At 41.3% G+C, this 17262-nt stretch overlaps 1 protein-coding gene across 1 annotated transcript in view; it reads right to left on the reverse strand.

Moving 5' to 3' along the window:
- ccdc88c (coiled-coil domain containing 88C) overlaps positions 1 to 17262 on the reverse strand; it is a 47093-nt gene that overhangs the window by 6958 nt on the left and 22873 nt on the right. The window contains exons 7-27 of the mRNA XM_028566473.1: positions 16561 to 16704; positions 15960 to 16186; positions 15229 to 15310; positions 14692 to 14850; positions 14357 to 14503; positions 13943 to 14090; positions 13647 to 13828; positions 13367 to 13504; positions 12914 to 13198; positions 12004 to 12801; positions 11162 to 11289; positions 10904 to 11045; positions 10700 to 10810; positions 10195 to 10356; positions 9773 to 10050; positions 8172 to 8315; positions 7685 to 7871; positions 7369 to 7514; positions 5416 to 5505; positions 4971 to 5278; positions 384 to 473 (exon numbers count right to left, since the gene is read on the reverse strand). Of these exons, the coding sequence (XP_028422274.1) occupies positions 384 to 473; positions 4971 to 5278; positions 5416 to 5505; positions 7369 to 7514; positions 7685 to 7871; positions 8172 to 8315; positions 9773 to 10050; positions 10195 to 10356; positions 10700 to 10810; positions 10904 to 11045; positions 11162 to 11289; positions 12004 to 12801; positions 12914 to 13198; positions 13367 to 13504; positions 13647 to 13828; positions 13943 to 14090; positions 14357 to 14503; positions 14692 to 14850; positions 15229 to 15310; positions 15960 to 16186; positions 16561 to 16704 (4096 nt within the window). The remainder of the gene's footprint in view (positions 1 to 383; positions 474 to 4970; positions 5279 to 5415; positions 5506 to 7368; positions 7515 to 7684; positions 7872 to 8171; positions 8316 to 9772; positions 10051 to 10194; positions 10357 to 10699; positions 10811 to 10903; positions 11046 to 11161; positions 11290 to 12003; positions 12802 to 12913; positions 13199 to 13366; positions 13505 to 13646; positions 13829 to 13942; positions 14091 to 14356; positions 14504 to 14691; positions 14851 to 15228; positions 15311 to 15959; positions 16187 to 16560; positions 16705 to 17262) is intronic.

Genomic DNA, 17262 nt, shown 5'->3' on the forward strand with positions numbered 1-17262 from the left:
CACAGGGTTTCATTCTCAAGAGAGACATGCTGAGACCTGCTTGATATAAACTATAATGCTATATAAATATCTCCTTTTATCTCAAATGCCGAAGCATTTACCAGTACTTTACAAGTACTTGTAAATGGAAATTGGTCTTTGCTTTGACAAAGTACACATTGCTCTTCACTTTCCTTGCCACAATTTAGCTTTAGATTCCAGCTGCTAATTTCAAATTAACTCCAAGCAGGTGGTTTATGTTCAGGCTACCAGTCTAGTCCAGTTTAGTTGTATGTGAAAACCTCAATTTATCTTCAATCCTAATCAACTTGCTCAGTTTTCCTGCTGGATTGCCAACATTTTCATTGACTGTTATCGTCATTAAGCATTAATACATTCATTACCTTGTCCATGTCCATCCTCTCCATTGACACTCTCACTGCTGCCTCCTGGAGTACTGCTACGATAAACACCCCAGCCTCTGTCAGTCAAACCTGCAGACCAATCACAATGTTGTAAGGAACCATTCGGGACCTGGGTGGCATAGTATGACCATAAGATGTGTGGCGTGCGGAACATAAAAGTAGCAAGAAAGCCAAGCAAGACATTAGGAATCCATTCATTGACACAGGCACGCTGGAAGCTTACAAATAACTGTGATATTGGTTATTTTTCAGTGAATGCATCTCATTCTATTTAGACATGACTGGATAGGTCTAATCAATTTCAAGGTACAGGGGTAACTGACATCTCTGTGCGTCACAGTGAGTCATCTAAGCCAATGAAGGTGTGAACATGGATGCACCCAACAAAAACACAGCCTCTCTGATGCAAACTCCTGCCATGTGCCATCTTGAAAATAGAGGATAAAAACATCTGAGCCAAAGACTGAATCCCTGTAAATCGTTTTTGGCATTAAAAGGTTTAAATTAACTATACAATTTTACAGGTAGCTTGCAGCAAACAACAATAACCGGTACCTGTTTAAAGAGCTTCATTATGCTGAATTATACAGTCCTAGTGAATCCAAATGTCACTGGATGTAGCGTTTATAACAGTTGCTCTCTGTTAAGAGTCTGCATCTTGCTTTTGTTATTATGCTCTTATATTAATAGTCTTTCTAAAAGTAATATCAAAAATGACTCTTTACCCAATATAAAGTGAGACTTTGTAACTTTTTCCCTCTATTACCACATCGTCATGTGCTTCCTTCTTGTTTTACGTTATGAAGAAATGAATTGCAATGTTAATCTGGGACATGCTATAATGTAAAGAACATAAAGTAAGAGTCATAAAGTCAGTGAACTGACTGGGTAAGTAATGTCAGTGACACTGGTGTCTCTAAGCTCTAGCCTAGCCCTCATACGCTACTGGTCATAGCAGACCAAGTAAGGCTGTAAAAACAAAACCCTGGAGCGTGTTAAATATAGCATGTGTGTATGTGTTTTATTGCTTATAAATTAGCTTTTCATTTGTAGGAGAATGAAAGTATAATTTATTTTCTTTTTTCAAGTGACAGTCTCGCTTAAAGCTGATAGGGTGTCTTGATTTTTTATCTTCGCCAGCGCAGCTTTAAAGATGCTGATATTAGCGTAAAACATTGGTGTAAAAGCCCATACATGTTATTGCCGCTTAAAAAGCTCATTTCAGACAGAGGATGGATAGGCAAAAGGTTAATGCAAGTGACAGACAGAACATGTTGATAGAGGTTCTCGGTGACGAGTTTGCAGTAGCAAGGTTGCTGCAATGAACTTTCACTGCTGACTGAATTAAGAGAAACCTCTGCAGCAAAGCTTTGTGAAGCGAACAGATCTATCTTCAACTCATAACTCAGAACGGACCGAAATCTGCTCTTAATACAGAAATCAATCTTCACCAAGACACCAGATTAAAAACAATAAGTGAGGTGAAAGCACACAGGGACACAAACACACAATTATTATTTTATCAGATACTAATAAAAAATAAACAACTCTTCAAGGACATGCAGATATATGCAGGCAAGCCTGGCGTGCTTAGAAACCTGTACATGTGCGCACACGTTCTCACACACACATAAACCATCTATACATGTGCGTACTTACTATAAAATACTGGCTGGCTCACACCCGCAAAGCACCTGTTTGTGTTTATCTGTATGCTTGAGGAGCATGTCATTTGTGACTGCATTAGTGTTTATTAAGTGCATGCATGTATGATTTGTGCATGTATGATTTGTGCATTTTTGTGTGAAGTACTGAAAATTACACTGATGAGTGTTGTTGAAATGTCTGATGTGGAGGTGGCAGTGAAGATGATGATGATGATGATGATGATGATGTGTGTGGTTAAAAAGGATGATGATGAGGAGGATTTTAGAATGCGCCGTTGGCTGAGATTGGCTGGCTAGTGATGACGTCAGCTGTGATGTCAGTGGAAGACCAGAATCGCAGTCTTCTAGTGAGAGAGAGGGAGGGACGGGAGGAGGAGGAGGATGAGGGGGAGAGGAGGAGGAGTCTTTCTTGACTTTTACTGCGGAGAAAACGGAAGCGTTTTGGGGTGTTGGAAGCTGAGATGGAGAGAATGGAGAGAGATAGGAGGGAGAGATGGAGAAATGTAAAGAAAACAATGAAATAATGATTGAAGAAAAAAAAACAGTTGATTAAGAAGTCATTAAGTATGTAATTGATAGAATGCAAAATTATAGATATCATGCAAGAAAATCCATTAAAACAAGAAAACAGAAACCCGGTGTCAAGTAAAATCATGCATCAGATTCAAGACTGACCTCAACTCACTCTGAATTTACCAAGCATGACTACTGGTCCAAAGCTTAGTGCACAGGAAATGGCAGATAACAAATGTTGGCATACCTCTGGCCTATATTGGGAGTGACACAGCAAGGCATACACTACCGGTCAAAAGTTTGGGGGTCACTTAGAAATTTTGACTTTAATGCAATATCTACACTGCCCATTATCAGCAACCATTCATCCAATGTTCCAAAGGCACATTCGGATTACTAATCTGATACCATTTTAAAAGGCTAACTGAGAAAACATTTGAGAACCCTTTTGCAATTATGTAAGCACATAATGTAATCTGAAAACTGCTGCCCTGGTTAAAAAACTAATGCAACTGATTTCAGCTGGTGTTCTGTCTATAATGGAGTGGAATGGAAATTTCTAAGTGACCCCAAACTTTTGACAGGTAGTGTATGTAGATGTATAGTAACAGGCAAGATTTGTTGTTTTATGGTTCAATGCATCTCCTTAAATAAGATAAATGACAACTTCCACATGCCAGTGGAATTCAATTTAAAAGCCACTAAGAGTGAATTGAGCTCAGCCACGAGTAGAATTCCATCTATGAGTAGAGCACTAAAAAAGAAAACCCAAGGAAATAGAATCATAAACAAAGTTTGGACCATGCATTAGAACCATGGATATATAAAGAGAACAGGATACAGCGTTTGAGGAGGAGCGCTGTTCATTCCAATAAGAAAAGTTGCTCGGAGGCGCATGAAGCCAAAATAATTCAACTGCCGTGTATAAAATTATCCGGATGATCCACACTGCTGGGGCCCATTGAGAAGGCGCACTAGAGACTTCTGCCGGGCCGAGTCGGCTACTTGTGGTTAAGCGCTCCGCCAACTTGCATAGGGATAACATGTATGTAATCTTCAAGACTTTCCAAATGTTATTGGACCGAATGGATCAAATTCTGATAGTGAAACGAGTCATTTTGCGGGGTTGTGACAATTTATCCACTGATTTACAGACGTCTCTTTCACTATTTAAGTCTATGGGGAAAAGTATTTTTTGGCCACCATGTCAAACTGATTTCAAAGCCTGCCCCACTTCCTGTGGGCCTGATTAGAACCCACTTCTATTATTGGGAAAAAATTATGAAAAGTATTCATCAGGTCCTACAGAATGAAGGGGTTCTGTAACTTCTTTGTATGTGTAAATACAAAGCAATGTCTACTTGCGACCCCTTGTCACAAGTTGAATTGAAGATATTTTGATGTCTTCTTGATGAGTTTACCTATATACCGCTTTGAAACATACTGACAGCAACAATATCGTAACCACCATTGTTTCAGAGGGCACTATGTAAACCGTACTGTGCCTTTGCCTTCATTATTAGTTGTGTTTAGCGCCCTTTAACCAGACAAAAAAGGCAGAGCAGGGCAAGTGAAGTCAGCCCTAGTTATCTAGCTTTACGGCCGTGGCTTGCTGTGAAAACATTTGATAGTTGACCTACTGAAGCGTGGCCATTTTGTGTTGTTGAGTTATAACGTGAGAGAGAGGACACATTTTATCTGTCTGACAAATAAGAAACTTGCTGCTTTAACATCACAGACATTACAATCTTCCTTATGGTCAGCTTCAGCTCTGCTCGTCGTAAGGGTTTTTATTTCAGTTTTGGAGGAAAACCAAAAATATGTAAGTGTGTAATTAATGCAATAGAAACCTACTTTAGAACATTCAATAATACCTCTGTGTACTGTTAGTATTTCTACTGTAGGATCGGTGCCTTGTTAATATGGAAACACAGCAGAGAACAGATACAGTTGATGTTAACAGATGTGAGAAACAGAGGTGTAAAGAAACTGTCAGAAATTCAGTCAGTTATGTGCTGGTCAACAGTGCCCTCTATAGGAGCAGATAGGGAGGTGCGTCTGATCGCAAGTCACCATGTTCCATCAGCTTTGTGTTTTAGGAACCAGACAACATAATTGATATATGCTGTATGTGCATTTCCTAATAAAACACTGTATTTATACAGTTTTCCTCTCTATCATATTCCATAAAGATGACACCATAGACAATTTCTCCCAGATGTCAATATTAAACAAACTTGTGAATGGGTCTTTGACGGTGAAGTTCTGAAGATCCTGAGATTAAAAAAAAGACCATCACCAGACATCTCCTGGTGATTAATGCTGTATAAACAGGGGTTTTATTATTTTTTTATGTGTGTGTCAGTGAATGTGTGAAAGTTTTTACCTCGGCTGATGGGCGTGAGCGCTGGACTCTGGGGTCCCAGGCTGGTGCTGGCGATGTGGTTGTTAGGATTACTATGGGCATGGCCGCTGTCCTGCATGTCACTTCCTGTGCGCTGGGCAAGTGGTGGTGGGGTTATAGGAGGGAGGAGGGGAGGCGGGGAAGGTAGTGGGATGTCTTGGGCGCTCTTTGCTCGTTCTCTATCTTTGCCTCCTTCCTTGTCACGGTCGGCCCCTCGCTCCCTGCTGCTGCTCTCCTTTCGGGGTTTGATCAGTTTGGCTAAAGCTTTGGCTCCAGACCACTGACTCCTCCTGACAAGACACACAAACATGAACCAGTTATATTGGGCTGTTACTGCGGAAACCTAGCAGAAAGTTGGCAAAACTACACCCAGCTATTCCATATCCTCTATAAAAAAGAAAATGAATAGTGCTGATAAAAGTATTACTTTTTAGGTGTGGGGTCATAGAACTTGTACTGGTCCATGATCTTTTCTTCTAGTTTCTCTTTCTGACGACGAAGAGCATTCAGCTTATCACTAGATGAAGAAAGAAACACATTGCAATTTGTTATTCATCGCCTTGGTATACTTTAGTTAGGGCTGGGCAATAATTCAATATGATAATTTATTGTCTTTCAATGGAATCATATCGTGATGAAATCATATATAGAGATATTGTGATATACAATAACGTCTAAATTGATAATAACAAGCACAAACTAACTCAAATTTCATTTGGCAATATCATTTGAAGAATTGCAGACTTGAAACTGTTTACCACATTATTGATGATTATTTTTATCTAAAATGTCATTGTAAAAGATATTTTGTGAAAGCACAAATTGTCAACCCAACAATATTCGTCGCAATATCGATAGCGATGTATTTGGTCAAGAATATCGTGATATCGGATTTTCTCCATATTGCCCAGCCCTAACTTTAATATATCTTGTTTTTGGAAGCAGCCAGTGAACATTTCATGACATTGCATTTATTTCTGAATTTATTCCCTGTATCTTTCCTATTGGTTAAGATCGCTCATATGACTGATTTGAATCACATGATTCAAACAAGTGCATTGTGCTTGTGACAGCAGTTTGTTTCTAAGGTGAAATAATTTCTTTTTTTTACCGTTCCTGCCCTGGGAAAGGCTTTGCTTGTAAGTTTGCCTTTTATTTATTTATAAACTACTTTGCCTAATGTATATGCTTTATGTACATGTTATGTTGATTGTAACATTGTACTGACGAAACGAGAACCGATGCTTTAGTACCAAGTCGAAGGCAAAATTCTGAAAACATGGCGGTACTCGTTTTTTCTACAGTACCGCAAGTAACGGGGAAGCAATTCTTCCGGACCTGATGGGGGCACCATATACGCCTACAAATGTTCTAGTCTGCCGTTAAATGAAGAAGAAGAAGAATGGCTACCAATACGGAAGAACTAGGAATAGTCCCTCATCTTCGTGCACACTCTGACGGCTTAGCAACACAGTAAGGCCGGTTGCACACTGCCTGCGTGGCAGTATTGACGGCAAAATAAGCTAGAGAATATTTTGTTCTGTATTGACAGGTGCAATAGTTGAAAATCGCTAATTATTATTATTTTTTTTTTTTAAATTACATTTATATCTGCATTTATGTGAAAACCTAGAGACTCTCACACATCAAAATGTCATTTATGAAATGTATTTGTGTCAAAATGTCATATAAACATCTTTTCCTATTCTATTTTGCCTGGAAACGCTTCCAACACGCTTGCGTGTCTCGTGAAAAAATAGGCGTCAGTTCTATTTCTAGCATGCAAGTGTTTTTGGCGCGGCTGAGACGTGCGTGTCACGCAGGCAGTGTGCAAGCTCTAACCTGTTAACATGGGAGCCAAAATAAAAACGGACCCGCCACGCAGCTGACACGCTCACGCCACGCAGCCAGTATGCAAGAGCCCTAAGCCTCGGGCTGGATTAGGAATTACAGAATCTTGTTGTCTTTCCAGTTAGACATTAAAGTTGGCGTCATTGTGTAAACTACCCTTTTTCTCCACCCTTGGTTGTTTTCTTCCGGTTTCACGCCAGCAGCATGATAGAAACATCATCAACACGCCAACTCAATTGATGTGAATTCTCCGGACGACCGACTGGGCTCAACTGGACATTACACAGACTTTGTACCAGGGAGCTAAATGTTCAGAGTCGTTTAGGGAGCGCCAGCCCAAGCCTGCGCGAGGCAAGCAGCCACGGTAGTGCTGCTTTTTTCTTACCACAATCGAATATCTATTTTCATTTTCAAATGTCTTTTTTGTTTTTACATTTCGAATATATATTCAAATTTAGAATATTCCTTGACAGCCCTAATGGTACATAAGTAAAGTGTTGTTTGTGTTACAGGTGTTGTGTGCAGTTACATGTAGAGTTTCTGTTCCTGGTGATACAGCTCTTTGCTCTCCATGCTCCTCTCAAGTAGAGTGTGGTTCTGCTGACTCAGCAGGTTGATCTGACTCAGGAGGTGGTGGTTCTCCTCTTCCAGGTTCCCTTTCAGTCGACTCAACAGCTAAAGACACACATAGGAGTCAGGTCAGGAAAGGAACAAAGAGATGGTGATCCAGACTCTCCAATGGGAAAGCTGAAGTGATTTAAAGTCCAACACTGCTGTGCTACAAGAAATATTTGTCACTTATTTCTCCCCACTGCCTCATGGTCAAATACAATGGCCCAATTTACCTCACAGTGGTTGTCTAGTTTGGTCATGGTTAGATCCAGGCCCTGGTGTTGCTCCATCAGCGAATCATATTGCGCCATCCATCGACTCTCTTCCAGCTGGGAGGCGCTTAATGAGCTTTTGAGTTCATTCATGCGCTGCTGCAACACTTCACATTGCTCTGATTGCTGTGATTGGCTCTCGGTTATTCTAAAGGGGGAGATAGAAGAGAAACAATACCAATATGAGGAAAGTCAAGTGATCAACTTCGGTAGTTTAAATAAAAAATAAAAAAAATGTAGCTGACTGTGCTCCCAATCTCCCAAAAGGTGCAATGTAAGACATGGAGATATGGCCAGAATTGAATGTGAAGAAGTAATAGTTTTGACATTATGTAAAAGATGTCTGCATTCTCTGGCACAGTCAGTTAACCATTTTTCACAGCAAAACTATGGACAACAAACTATTTTTTTTTTTTACAATATCTTATGGTGTGTATAAATATTGTACCTGTCCACTTCTGTTTTTAGCTGTAGATTCTCTTGCTGTAGTAGCCGATTCTTTTGGATCTCCTGGTTTAGGTCCTCCTTCTCTTTTCGACCATGCCCCTCCTGCTCCTCCCATTTCTCCTTCTGCTGCAGTAAAATACAATACCTGCAGACGGACAAAAAAACTTGATTGGGACATCCTTGTTGTGGTATTACAGCGATTTTGAACAAAATAGAAAAAATACCCTGGAAACAAAATGGAACAAATAACTACAGTAAATTCTATGAGCTGAGGAGGGCTGGGCTGTGGCTATATTATTCCAATGTGTTGGTGGATGTCCCGGTCACTGATCAATAATACTGTGACCTACAGCCACTGGTGGTGGTAAAACACAATAAGTGTAAAAGCGGCCAATAATCAACAACAAACTAAGTTTGACTGAGAACACTGTACGCGTGTGTCGATATGTATGTTTCATGTGACTCCATGCTTCCGTTTACATACTATAGAGTGTAAGTATTAGCACAGCACCTTTATTAAAGACACAGTGAAATGAAAAATATAAATTTTCCAAGTTCTAATCCTGCATCCCTATTTGTATCCTGTTACATGCTAAACATAGGTTTAAACAAGACTAGACTTTAATTAATTCAACAATGTAATCATGCTATTTTAACATTTTGATGTGTAATTAATAATACTTAGATTTCACCTTATGACAACTAGGAACCACAGCCACACACGCTGGTCTTTAGGAGCTGGAGGGTTTATTCATGAACAAACTAAAACCTACACTGAACATTTCTACCACCTCACAACTTTACTGTTTTTTTTCTTCCCTGCTCTCTTTGCAGCACCGATGAATTTATTTGTTTTTAAACGTATAAACTTTATAACGGCAAAGGTTTTCTTTGCCGTTATATGACTCTTCCGTTATCCGATCAAATTTCAAGCATTTGATTTAAGCTTCAATGTATCACATTACAGAAAAAGATGCTCTAATCACCATGTCACTGTGACTTTACTCTCGCATTGCCAGACCTTCCTTCACAACGCTGCAGAGGACGGTCTGGCTAGTACACACAGCATTCCGGGATGGGAGAAAAACATGCTCTGGTTTATTGGCATTTCTTTAAACCAATCACAATCGTCTTGGGTTGTGCTAAGCGCCGTACGGAGCCACGGCGCCTCTGAAAATTGCCTCGGGAAGGAACTTGTTTTGGTGGAACGTGTACGTTCAAAAGTTGTTTTAGTCATGCAGAGATCTGAGGAGCAGTTAACCATAGTTCTCAGAAATCCACCGGAGTTTAAAATGTCAACACAAAGAAGGTAGCCCAAGGTAACAGATATGCGGTCTAAATGAGTGAAATCCAACAGAATTTCCTTTGCCAACGGAGAAATCCCTGAAGTGGAATGTTGTGGATATAGACTACTGTGACTCAAACAGAAGATTCAAGCTACTTCCATTTAAAGATGATGATATGAACATGTTCTCTACAGTTTCCTCAATGATAATTTTCTGGTCATGTGTTTACCTCACAGTGTTCACAGGGCTCTCCAAACTAAGAATTATCAAAGACTTTCTACCTCTATACTGTTAGTAAGGTATGTTTTTCACTTACTTGCTGTGCAGCGTCCTATGTTCACCCTCTAGCGCCCTCTGTTTGCCTTTCAGTGCAGCGTGCTGACTGATCAGCTGCTCGTACTCGTGCGCTTGCCTTTCATGAACGCTCAGCAGGCGTTCATGGTCACTGAGCACGCTTTCTCTGCCTCGCCACGCCTCCTCGCGTTGTCTCTGCCACGACTCTACCTCTGACTCCAAGGCGGTGACTTGGCCCTGCAGCACAGCATTCTGGGCCATGAGAGATGCACTCTGGGAAGAGAGTGTGGAGTTCTCCACCTAAGACATAGTGAAATCCATTAGAACAAAAAAAAAAAAGAAGAAAAAAACATTATCTGGAGAAATATCGTAGAAATTATGTTACTGCCTCTTATAAGACCAGTTTTATAAAAATACTATGTGAGTGAATTGGATATTGTTTACCTGTAGTTTTGCTGTCTGCGTATGTAAGGCTGAATTCTGTTCCTGCAGGGTGGTGGTGTGTCGCTGCAGCGCCAACATCTGGTTGTTAACAGATGTGTTCTGGTTCTCCAGCTGTTTGAGCTGCCCCTTCAATAGACTGCTCTCCATCTGCAGGGAGGCATTCTAGAGAAGATAATGACACCAAAATAATAATTAACTTAATCTAAATGGTAAATAAGAGGCACATCAAGTAATTCATGTTAACAAGTATGTTCCAATAATTGTACAGATACTATTTCTATTTACTAATTAATTGTGCGAAAAAGGTGAATTATGAAGGAATGAATTATAGGAAACTAAACATAAAAGAAAATTAATTATGCTACAAAACATACGGATAAACACTAAAAAGCAGAACAAGTTGTAAATATAAATGTATGTGATACCCAACAAATAAACATAGAAACAGTAATATGAGACAATAATGTGAGGTTTTTATTCAGGAATTAAACAAGAAAAATCTTACATTCTTTTCAACATCAATGAGATAATCTTTGATTCGTAGCAGTTCGGCAGTGGCTGACCCTTGACCCCTGTCGTTTCCTGAGCGCTGCTGTGAGTTTTGGTTTTCTTCCTCCTGGAAGAAAAAAAAATTGTAACACTCTACAATACAATGCCTAATGCATAATCTGGAAAGATTTTAGGTAATAATTTGTATGCATGTCCTCACAGTGGCTAGCTCAGCACGTAACATAGTGTTGAGTGTGTTGCTTTGTTGTAGTTTCTTTTCTAGACAGGCGATTTTCTCCTCTTTAATCTTCATTGTCTGTTGGACAGTTTCCTCAAGCCGAGACTCCAGCAGCCTGTACCTGCTGACATGTACAAAAAAGAATCAGTCAATCAATTACCCTTCCGAGATTCGTCTCTACACACAAAATAATTTCAATCTGATTAGTAACCAAAATAACAGCACATTAGAGAGAACTACCTGTCCTCCAGCGTGTGCTCTTGCTGTAGTAGTTTTTCTCTGTTCAGTCCGATCTTCTCCAGTTCTTGATTGAGTCTCTCTAACTCAACACTCTGCTGCTGAACACTCAGTTTCTCTGACACCAAGTCCTGCACACACAAAGACACACGACACACAGCTATGAAACTCATACACATCAACACTTTCATACAGATGATAAAATACACGTCAGGGTTAAAAAAAAAAAATGCATACAGTAGGTTAGTCTGAATGTAAGGCCAATATTAGTCTTGTATTCAAAATTGGATATAGTTGTGGCCAAAATAGCTCAGTTGGTAGAGCGGGTGCACATATTCAGAGGTTTATGCCTCAACGCAGAAGGTCAAGGGTTCAAATCCAACTTGTGACTGTTTTCCTGCATGTCTTCCCCCCCTCTCTCTCCCCTTTCATATCTCAGCTTTCATATCAAATAAAGGCAGAAATGCCGCAAAATAATAAATATATGGATATAGTAGGGCTTTACAGTGCAAAATATGTTGCATGTGCTATCCAAAATTCGGTCTGTTGGATGAATGAAATTACCGCAGTAGCACCTGCATTAGACCTTTTCATATGAGTCAGACTTTGTCACTGTTAGTAGAGACTCTAGTCTGCACTGCATAAACCAGATAATTATACAGTGAAACTGGGCTTCTTGATCAAAGAAAGTCTCTCTTTACAAATATTTGTGTACTACACTGAACACTTTCTCTTTGCTACATTACAACCAAACTCTTCTTCTTTTCCCCGGAGTCAACAAACACGAGCTGATAGCCTCAAAAAGAATAATTTCTACAGACTTGTGTGAAGCTTTTTCCTCTCACCTCTCTCAGAGTGGCCAGAGTCCTCTTGTCAATAGTTGCCTGTTTCTGCAGCTCCTTGTGCTCCCTCTCAAACTCCCTGGCTTTGACGGACACCTCCTTCAGCCTATCCACTTCCTTACTCAGAGTCACGCCCTCTTTCTCCACTGTGGCCAGTCGCCGGGCTTTCTCCTCCAGCTCTGTCTCTTTACCCTCCAGCAGCGTTCTAAGCTTCCAGCTCTCCTTCTCCAGTTGCTTCCTGCCCTTCTCGGACTGCTCCAAGTCCAATTGGAGCTTCCTCCTCTCCTCTTCAACCTCCTCCCTCCTTCTCCGCTCCTCCTTCAGTTCTTCTACTTCCCTTCTCAGTTCCTCTTCTCTGGCCTGGGTCTCCTGCCTCTCTCGCACTTCCTCCTCCCTCTCCTCTTTGTTCCTTTGTATTTCCTCCTCTAAGCGATGCTTCTCCTGGTTCAGAGCGGCAACGTTCAGCTCCATCCTCTCTGCCCTCTTCCTTTCTCCTTGTGCCTCCTGTCTGGCCTCCTCCAGCCTCCTCTGCAGATTCTGTGCCTCTCTCTGTGCCTCTTTATGCTCCTCCTGTAGGGAGACCAGGCGGGCGGATGAGGAGCGCATGTTTTCCAGGGAGCAGCGAAGGTCCAGGTTCTCCTTCGACAGCAGGCTGTTCTCCGCCTCTTGCCTCCCCAGTCGCTGCAGTTCCCGCTGGGCCTCCTCTGCCTCCCGCTTTAACCTGTGCACCTCCTGCTCCAGGGAGGACAGCTGCTTCTCTAGAGCCTCTGACCGCTCGCTGCATGCACGTAGAGAGGCCACCTAAAAGCAAAATAGAGAAGTATTTCTAATATGGTATTGTTTGTATCAATTCAGTTTGCTTTAAAGAATACATTATAAATAAAATGTATATAAAATATATTGTTATTATTACCTCTCTGTTCAGAGCGTCTCTGCTCCTCTCCAACCTTGCCGCCTCTCGCTCCACCTCCTCACACCTCCCTGCCCGCTCTCTCAGCCTCTCTGCCTCCTCGCTGGCTAGTTTGAGTTGGGTTTCTAATCTGGCCAATCGGGAGCTGGTGTCAGTGATGTTATGGTGCAGTAGGCAGTTCTCGGTTTCCACCTCGCGGACCCTCGCCTCGCTGTTTGACTGAGCGCGCTCCTGAAGGGACGCCACGGCATCAGCGAGGTGCTGCTTCTCACTCTCCAACTCTGAGATCTGATTGGACACGAAGAGTGGAATACGGTGTGAACAAAAGGATGCATTGTGGTCTCTTATAATGTACATTAACAATGTCTTACCCAAGTGTGTGTGTGTGTGTGTGTGTGTGTGTGTGTGTGTGTGTGTGTGTGTGTGTGTGTGTGTGTGTGTGTGTGTGTTAACTACCTGTCTGTCTTTCTCTGCCCTCAGGGTGTGCATATCTCTCTCCAGAGTCTGTTTTTCCTTCAATATTTCCTCTCCCAGAGACTCCATGTCCTGATTGGTCAGTCTCTCCTGGTCCAATAAACCCTGGAGACGGTCCAACTAACAAACAAGATAAAGATAATGTTAGTTACTGGTAACATACAAATGAGTAACATTAATAGAAAAAAAATTATCTGTTATCTCTGTTCCCTCTATAGACATACACACAGTATACACATACAGGTATATTCAAGCCTCCTACCTTCTTGCTGAGGCCTTGGTTCTCCCTGTCTAACTCCTGGGTGTGGAGCTGCTGCTCCTGCAGGAGGTGGTTCTCCTCTTTCAGTCTCTCTATAGAGGATTGAAGCTCCCGGTTCTCCTTCTCCAGCTTCAACACTCGACTGGAAACGCACTCGTTCAGCTCATGGACCAACGACTTATGAGCTGCGGCAGACAACAATATGGTTTGGACAAAGAAAATTAGAGGACATTTCCGGAGTGGACACAAGAAACACAAACAGGGTATGACAGAATATAAAGAAAAGGTGCATGTCTTACTCTCTGTGTTAGTGTCATTGTTCTTGGTCAGCTGTTCCAGCTCCCAGCCTAGATGAGCGGACTCGTTCATACTCTGTTTCTGTCCAATCTCCAGCAGCATGTTCTCCTCCACTAGCTCCTCCAACCTCCGACGTTCATTGTCCCTCTCCTGCAAAACACACACACACACACACACACACACACACACACACACACACACACACACACACACACACACACACACACACACACACACACACACACACACACACACACACACACACACACACACACAGTTGCTTTGTTCTGATATCAGGGTACGGTAATGATAAAAAAGACAATACAACCTAATACAACCATATGTTTATGCCAACAACAACAACAAAACTTTAAAATAGCATAGATGACATTGTTGATAATTGCATAGTGTAATACCATTTCCAGGTCGTGTATTTTAGCTCGAAGTAACAGGTTGTCTTTCTCCAATGTATGCAGTTTATCACAGCGTCCCCTGGAGGCTGAGACCTGCTCCTCCAACAGCACCTTTGTCTCCATGAGAGTTAGGTTGTCCTCGCGAAGCTCCTGAATGAACAAAAGAACACACACACACACTCTGAGTGAGTGGAGTGCCAGCTGTGCTATGAAAATAATAAATATCCAATGAACCTTCTTAGATCCAATTTAGGACACAGTCTCTCCTAGTGTCTACTGACAGAAGACCTGAATATGATGGTGTATGGATGTGTAGTGTGTGAAGCTTGTGTTTGTACCTCCATTCTGGTCTTGTAGAAGTGAACATCATTGAGTTTCTCTTTACATCTGGTCAGTTCGGTCTCCAGTCGGTCAACCCGGGATGCTTTTTCTCTCAGTGAGTCTACCTCGTCCCGGTACACTCTGACGGAACGAGCCTCACAAGAGAGCGACTGGTTCTGAAACACACACACACACACACACACACACACACACACACACACACACACACACACACACACACACACACACACACACACACACACACACACACACACACACACACACACACACACACACGATTTTCCATTAACTTGATTTGTTGTTTGTTCAAATAATTACCTTTAATTACATAAAAATTTGAACATAATACAGAACATGACAGAAAGACTGTTCAGACCTGGTCTGAGCCAGGAAAACGTCCATATAGGTCTATTTTAGGTTATTATCCAAAGACAAATTGTGCAGTGGATCCCCACCCTTAGACAGAAACCATGAAATCCAAACTGCTTTTCTTCTGGGGTTTTTCATAATTGTCCTTATAAATGGGTCCTGACCTCTTGTTTCTGTCTCTGTAACTCCTGATCCAGTCGCTCCACTTCATGTTTTGAATCCATCAGCTGCTCTGTCTTCTCCTCCCTGGACACACACACACACACACACACACACACACACACACACACACACACACACACACACACACACACACACACACACACACACACACACACACACACACACACACACACACACACACACACACACACACACACACACACACACACACACCTCTTATTTTACAATCAATCTTGTATAATCAGCCCCACACCCTGGTAATGTCTAGATAGGCGGATAGTAACTACTAACTAACAGTAATGACACTGTAGAAACTTACAGACTTACTGTAAGTCTTTAATATAGCTAGTAGACAGTATATTCTGCAGAATGACTTCCAGTTGCTGTGTGTAAAGCGGGAGTGTACAGTTTATCTGCAAATTGATGGATCCCCTATGTGATTACATTGTAGATCTATCAGAACTAGACAGCATAATAAGCTATGTTGGATATTTAATGAGTTCCAGCTGCTGCTTGTATCAACAAAGTTCAGCTTTTAGCCACATGGAAAGATTGGTTTAAGTTTGTCGTCACTGTGAGCGACACCTTTCACATTATTAGTGACATGATCCAATGTGAACAAGAACCAAAATTAGAGCAGCTTGAAATAATTGGATAGGTTGTGTTTACGTTCATGGACACCCAGGTTTTGAATAAGTTGTAAAAGACTTACAGTTCTTGTCTGTATCTGCGGAGCTTGGCTTTGGTATCAGCAAGCTCCACAGACAGATGCTGCTTCTCCTCTTTGGTCAGCCCAGACACAGCCGATCCACCGTTATTCACTCCCACGCCTCCAGAACTCTGCCCACGCTCTGGGCTGCTCATGCCCAGGTTCCTGAACCCTTCCTGGGGCTGTTGACTGGACAGGTAGTCCCTCTCCTGGGTCAGATTAACAATCACCTGAAGGGCCGAAGAGTTTTTGCTGAATTCCCATTTAATTATTGTTTTTCCTCATTGAAATAATACTATGGACAGACTGCCAACTTTCTTCTTTAAATTGGACCACTTTCGCTACATAAATATATGTATTAGTGTGTTCAAGTGAAAAATCCTCTAAAACAGTATTACATAATTTAACACTACAAATAGGACTTTAATCACACTTATGTAACCAAACTTACTGGTCTTTGATTTTTAATAGAGATTTGAAGTGTATTAAATAGTCTTATCTTATATGTTATATACTTACTGTATATCATATCATATGTTATGATATTAATAAAGCAATACCAATATCAGCCTGGCAGTGGTTGTTTCATTATTTTTATCATTACCTCACTGGCTTTGTCTCTCTGGTCAATCAGTTGCTGTAGCGACGCAGCCATGTTGCGGGACACAGGTTCTAGCTCTTCGTGTGCAAGCTCTGATCCTTCCTCCAGCCAGGACAGGTCAAGAACGTTCAGCTGGTTATGGGTCACCTGCGACAGACACACAAACAAAATATAATGTTGCAAAATATAATGTTGCAAAATATAGCACAAGTTAGACTGTATACAGTAGTATAGTATACAGTGGCCTCCTCCGTCCACATACAGCATATATTATTTATTGGTAAGAATATGCATGTTCATTTGTAAATTGGTGGCAAGCATGTACCGTTGTCTTTAATTTGAATGTTAGGCGGGTTCCTCTAACAAGCTCTCAGGGTTTGTTTCATTCCACCTGTGTATTATCGGTTGTTATTGTATATTTTTTATTTTATATGCACAAACTTTTCACAGCTGTACTGTTTAATTCAATGGAACATTTTAAACGACTTACAAAAACAACAAAGTTCTGTGAGTTTGAACAATGCTTGTCCACAGAGCAAATAATGAAAGATTTTTCAAAGTGTCCGTGGGGGCTGGAGACGTTTACTAGCATGGTAGCATCATTAGCATGACTTCATAATCACATTCATCCAGCAGATAAAGTCCCAGAAGTAAAGGGCTGACCTGATATGGCTGGACTGAAGTAAATAAGCAAGCTGTCTAAAA

This window comes from Perca flavescens, chromosome 20, assembly GCF_004354835.1.
Source record: "Perca flavescens isolate YP-PL-M2 chromosome 20, PFLA_1.0, whole genome shotgun sequence".
Taxonomy (NCBI): domain Eukaryota; kingdom Metazoa; phylum Chordata; class Actinopteri; order Perciformes; family Percidae; genus Perca; species Perca flavescens.